We start from the raw sequence: 6000 nt of genomic DNA, 5'->3' as shown, positions 1-6000 counted from the left end.
TTCCAGCTTTTTGTGGTTAATTGGAGATATGAATCTCATAGACTTTCCTGCAGGGCTAGCTTCCAACTGTAATCCTTAGATTTTAGCCTACTGAGTACCTAGGATTACATGATGAACCACCTGCACCAGGCTGGAAATGTTTTTAACAAGTTAAAAGTAGTTGAACTCCACGTTATTTAAAAATTTTAAACAAGTGACTTTATGACAGTTTTTTGTGTGTTATCTTTGTTAATTTACCAGTGTGTGTATTAACCCCACCTTTGGTCCTCAGCTCCACCCAAACCTGAGCTCCTCCCTGGCTTGAGTTCCCCCCTCTGGCCACTCCCTCTCTCCGCCCAGACCCAACCAAGACCCAGATGGGGGCAGACGCCATGTGCTCCCTCTGCCCGGGAGATATAGTCCCTCTTATAAACCTTGCAATAATGTTTCTCCTGCCTGCCTCCGTCCGCATGGTCCCCTGGGAGGGTCCTGAGGATCCTTTCAGTGTGACATTGGCTCCTTTAGCTGCTAAAGTCAGCAGTAGGTGGTTCTCCAGCTTCCTGGATTATTTTATTTTTTTGACTGATTTTGTTTTCACAGAATTACCCACTAAGTGAACCAAGGAGAAATTATACATTAAAGCAAAAGGTGACATGGGCTCACAGCCATGTGCATTAGGGATACTTCAGTCCATACCAAATCTAACTTTAGTTGTATAAAGCCTGTATCTAATACCAAATGTAATCCAGGCTTCCTTCACGTCTCCCACCTGCATTATTTCATTCATCCCAGCAGCTCTTTGAGATTATCACCTCCCCCGCCCGCCCCCACACTCCCCCAAGAAGAAACTGAAGCACAGAGATTTCCAAGACATTGCCCATGGGTATGATGAAAAGACGCCAGAATTAAAATGTGTATTCTGAAGCTAGGGTGTGAAATGTCCTTAACGAAGTATTCTGTGCCATCTATTGACCCCCAGCTTCTATTCACAGAAATGCATCTTCTAACTTTGACCCAACAATGAATATGCTTTGGTTCATCCAATCACGGCAAATAGAGACCCTCAGCAGCTCTCGGGGCCTTGGCAGGGATGTGGGCGGGCCCTGTCTCCCGGACAACATCAGAAGCACATAGGAGGCTGGCCCAACCACTAGGCAGGTGACGTCACTTCCTTGTTCGGTACAGTTGCCCCAGCAACACCTAGGGCCGAAGGGTTGTGTGGGGTACCCAAGAGACTCGGCGGTGTGGAAGTCACTTCCTCCCTGGGACGCCGTTGCCTAGCAACTGCCTGCCTCCTCCAACTTTAGTCCCGCCCCTTGGCATACTGGGCTGCGGGGCTTCTGAACGCATCCAGGCCCCAACCCTGGGGACACTCCCCGGCCCGAAGCCGGCCGCGAGGTTCTCGGGGTCGCAGGGAGTCGGTTTTGGGAGTAGCGAGGGCGGGTACGGAATGCACGGATTGTGGGAGAAGCGGAAGGGTGCTGGAAGTCCGCGTCCGGGAGCATGCAGGGCCTGGGCGCAGCGTGGTGCTGGCGGGACGCAGGCGCCCCCTTGTCGGGCCTGAAGCAGCGGCGGCGGGGTGCGCGCGGCCCGGGCTGGAGCTGCGGGGGATCCTTGTGGCTCGGGCAGGAGCGGCGGCGGGGAGATGCGTGGGGCCCGGGCTAGAGAGGCGGCGGGGATGCGCGGTGCCCGGGCAGGAGCGGCGGCGGGGGCGCGGGGCCCGAGCAGGAGCGGCGGCGGGATGCATTGGGCCCTTCGGGAGGATGCGCAGCGGGACGGAAGGTCATGGGGCCCTTATGGGCCCCCAGAACAGATTAGTAGGGTTCTAAAGTGCTGTTAGCACTTTTTGTGAAGGCACTTGGGAGGCTTGAAAAAAAATCTCTTTTCGGAGTTAGAACATTGAACTTTTTCTTGCATTGAAGTCATATGTAAGCAGTTGTTTGCATGGAGAAGGGTGGTGCTTCTGTCATGCTTTACCCTGACACGCCTTTTTTAAAGCATGGCAGGTTTTATTAGAAATACTGAGTTTTTATGAATAGGACTAAAATGCAATATATTGTTATTTTATTTAGTATATTTTTAGTTGTTGCATTTTTTTTCCAGTTGTGGGACTTGAACTCTGGGCTTGGGCGCTGTCTCTGCGCCCTTCGGCTCAAGGCAAGTGCTCTACCGCTTGAGCCACAGCGCCACTTCGGTTTTCTAGTGGTTTATTGGAGATAAGATTCTCACGGAGTTTCCTGCCCGGGCTGGCTTTGAACTGTGATCCTCAGATCTCAGCCTCCTGATTAAGATTACAAGTGTGAGCCACCGGTGCCCGACTAACAATTGATGATTTTTAAAAATAGATGCAAAACTGTTTTAGGTTAACATCTTTTGACATTTTCTTTGTTTTCTTTTTGATAGCAGGTTTATTGTGAGATTATGATATTACAAAAACGTTACATTTTTAGATGGAAGCCATAGTTTAAAGTTTATGATATATTTTCTTATTTGGTTTGGCTCTTTTTTAATTACACTATCGGTTATAGTAAAAATGTTCAAATGTGCAATTTTTAAAAGATATTTTCACCATCAGAGATTGATTGAATTGTTCCAATTGCTTATTAGCTATTTTATAAAGCTCAAGAGAAAACAAAAAAAGATACACTATGTCTGAGGAAGTTTTCAGTACTACTTTGGCATATACGAAAAGTCCAAAAGTTACCAAAAGAACATCTTTCCAGGTAAACTATTTCAAAGCATTTTTGTTTTGTGTGACTTTACCATGTAAGCATGTATTAGCAGTATGGTACTTGGTGATTTTAAGCATGGTCCTGGGTAATTCAGAACACCTTCAGTTCTGTTTCAGGTGGTAGTAGATGAGACACGATGTTTGGGTTCCAGTATTGCCAAAGTTTCTCTTTTGTGACCAGACTATCAAATAACCACAATACTCAGTTTTCATCAAATTAAAAAAATTAAAATTGTATTTTTATGTAAACGCTTTTTTGGAAGTAATGTAATTTGTGATTTTCTTTTTGGTTGGGTTACTACAGTTTTTTTGCTTTACAGTTTTCAAATGTGCTTTATTGATTTTTATCTATTTCTGCAACATGCTCAGAAAGGGGAGATTATGTGCTTAGTATGTGATCTGCTGTCGGTTTTATTCCAGCACATAGAAAGATAGGTAGGTAGGTAAGAAGCTAGATAGGTAGATGACTAAATTTTATCTCCTGGTACATTATTCTTTAGCTCAAACTATAACTTGCACTTAATTTGTTTGATAGTTCCATCTCCTTCACTTTAATTTTATGCTCTTTGATGGAAGACTCTTATTTGGATGATTTAAATTGAGTCTGATGACTTGAGTGCATGGCAAAAAGTGAACTCGAGTGAATGTTTGTTAGATTAGTGAAGCTTTAGTTTGAAAGCAGGTATGAATCAAGTGTTATTAGATTAAAGAATTCTAACTCTGAGACTACCAAGTCTAAATAGGGATTAATTTTAATGATCTCATTTCAGGATGAGCTAATAAGAGCAATAACAGCTCGATCAGCCAGACAGAGGAGTTCTGAATACTCAGATGACTTTGACAGTGATGAGATTGGTATGTGTAAGGATGGCAAATTCCAAGATTGTTCTGCTTTTTGCTTCCTTAGTTACATTCTCCCCTCCCCTCTCCCATCACTTACGTTAATACTTATGACTTCATTAATTAGAGTTCTGACTTAATTTTAAAGTTTTATAATTTTCCCTGAAATGAATGTTTGAAAAATTAATTTAGCTGATTCTAGATTTGTGGGAAAATGGTAACTGTTAGTAGGCTTCATTGGAGGGGAAAGGTCTTTTAAAGTACTACTTCAACAAAAAAAACTGGCTATACTATAGCTACTTAGTGACCAATCAACAGTACTAACCAAATATACATTTAACTGTCATTCAGAATATTTCAGAGAAAACGTTTAATGGTTGCTTTCTTGTCAATTGAGCATTCTTTTTCTTTGTTTTTTTTTTTGGTCAGTCGTGGGACTTGAACTCTAGGCTTGCTTGGGTGCTGTGCTTGCACTCTTCAGCTCAAGGCAAGCACTCTACATCTTGAGCGACAGTGCTACTTCTGGTTTTCTAGTGGTTTATTGGAGATAAGAGTCTCATGGACTTTCCTGCCTGGGCTAGCTTTGAACTGCAATGCTCAGATCTCAGCCTCCTGAGTAGCTAGGATTACCGGCATGAGCCACTGGCGCCCGACTAATTTAGCATTCTTTATGAGCATTCCATTTATACCTTGTAGTATTTGGGAACAGATAATATTTTGCTTCCTAAATGGTATAGGGGGGGGAAAAAGGTGATTAAATTCTTCTACTCATAAGTATTTTTTTTAATTTTTTAAAATTATTATCTTTAAGTAGTTGTACAAAGGGTTTTCCCTTTAGCATATCAATTTATGAGTACAATGCATCTTGTTCAATGTCATCCCTCCCATCATTCTCCTCCATCTTTCCCAACTCCATCTATCCACACAAGTTGCATAATTCATGATGATACTATGTTCAAGGAAAGATTTTACTTTTAAACAGAGTTTAAATGCTTGAGGCTTCTATCAGGAGGAACATGCATAAATCATTTCCCTAAACAAACTCAGTACCCTATAGGCACTTGAGAAACATGCTTCAAAAGATTTATGAAGTTGAAAGTTTTATTTCATAAAGTAAAATCTTTCTAAATTAGCTGCTTTCAAGAGCTGCTTTCAAGAAAGTTGTACCATACCTATTTGTGCTTGTAAATTCATTTCTAGTCCTTTCTAGTTTTTAAGGCAATCGATTTTTTAATATCACCTTAAAAGTTTTAAATTTACAGCTGGGCGCCAGTGGCTCACACCTGTAATCCTAGCTACTCAGGAGGCTGAGATCTGAGGATTGCAGTTCAAAGCCAGCCCAGGCAGGAAAGGCCACGGAATTCTTATTTCCAATAAACAACCAGAAAACAGGAGTGGCGCTGTAGTTCAATGGTAGAGTGCTAGCCTTGAGCTGAAGAGCTGAAGGACAGTGTTCAGGCCCAGAGTTCAAGCCCCATGACCAACAAACAAAAAAAAAAGTTTTAAATTTACTATTAAAACTATTTTCTTGTCCATGTTTCAGTTTCCTTAGGTGAGTTTTCTGATACCTCAATAGATGAAAATGCAGTTCAGAAAAAAATGAATGATTTTCATTTATCAGATGATGAGGAAAATAATTCTCCAAGACCATCTTTTTTGAAAACTAAGAAATCTAACAATAGCATAACAAAAGATGAGCCAGAATTTGTCAGTATGAACAATGAAGAAGTAACACATGAAAGTTGTGAAGATCAGGCCATGAACTCCTCATCCAAATCTCAAAATAAAAATGAAGAAGTTGAACAACAGAAAATTAAAATGAAACCTAAACCCAGAAATCTTCCAATCAAAAGTACATCTTCAGGTAATTTGTTAGTTACTATAATTTATATTCTTGATAATTTAAGTTAACAAAATACTTTTATATAGTAGCGAGTATATATTTTGGTAGAAAAGTCATATTTAGCTTTTTACTTTTTTAGACATAAGATAATAGAACCATAGAGAAAAACGTCTGTTTCTGATACCCAGTAGAATCTGTTGGTGCTTGATAGAAAGCCAGAGAAGTTCCAGTCACCCTAGATTGCTCCCAAAGCACCCTAGATTGTAAGGTTCAGTTTTGCCTTAGAATCCATTCTAATCCCTTCCATATCAGTTAAATTATTTTTAAAAAATCATTTCTGAGACTTTGAAGTATAGCTGAGTGGTTGAGTAGTAGCCTAGCATGGCCCTTCTTCCCATCCCTGGCACTGAAAACTAAACCAAACCAACAGCAGTAGCAACATAAAAGTCATTCACTTTCATACGATGTATTTTTGTCAAAGCATTTTGTTGGCATTTATATCTTTAAAGGTAGAAAATTTTGTTGTTACTCTTGTTGTTTATTGAAGTTGCTATTCTCCCCTTAAGATAACCGAATATCACCAATGGAGTAGGGCACAGATAATCCT

The 6000-nt window shown here is 41.0% G+C and overlaps 1 protein-coding gene across 2 annotated transcripts in view; it reads left to right on the top strand.

Annotated features, from left to right (window-relative positions):
* Window positions 1-1309: 1309 nt before the first annotated feature.
* Window positions 1310-6000, top strand: part of Map9 (microtubule-associated protein 9) — a 28399-nt gene continuing 23708 nt past the window's right edge. For both annotated transcript variants that reach the window (XM_013029851.1, XM_013029850.1), the window contains exons 1-4: window positions 1310-1422; window positions 2587-2702; window positions 3481-3565; window positions 5094-5414. In XM_013029851.1, the coding sequence (XP_012885305.1) occupies window positions 2628-2702; window positions 3481-3565; window positions 5094-5414 (481 nt within the window). In that variant the 5' untranslated portion in view covers window positions 1310-1422; window positions 2587-2627. The remainder of the gene's footprint in view (window positions 1423-2586; window positions 2703-3480; window positions 3566-5093; window positions 5415-6000) is intronic.

Source organism: Dipodomys ordii, unplaced genomic scaffold, assembly GCF_000151885.1.
Source record: "Dipodomys ordii isolate 6190 unplaced genomic scaffold, Dord_2.0 Scaffold123, whole genome shotgun sequence".
Lineage (NCBI taxonomy): Eukaryota > Metazoa > Chordata > Mammalia > Rodentia > Heteromyidae > Dipodomys > Dipodomys ordii.
Note: the sequence above shows the minus strand (reverse complement) of the source record. Positions and strands in the feature narration are given on the sequence as shown.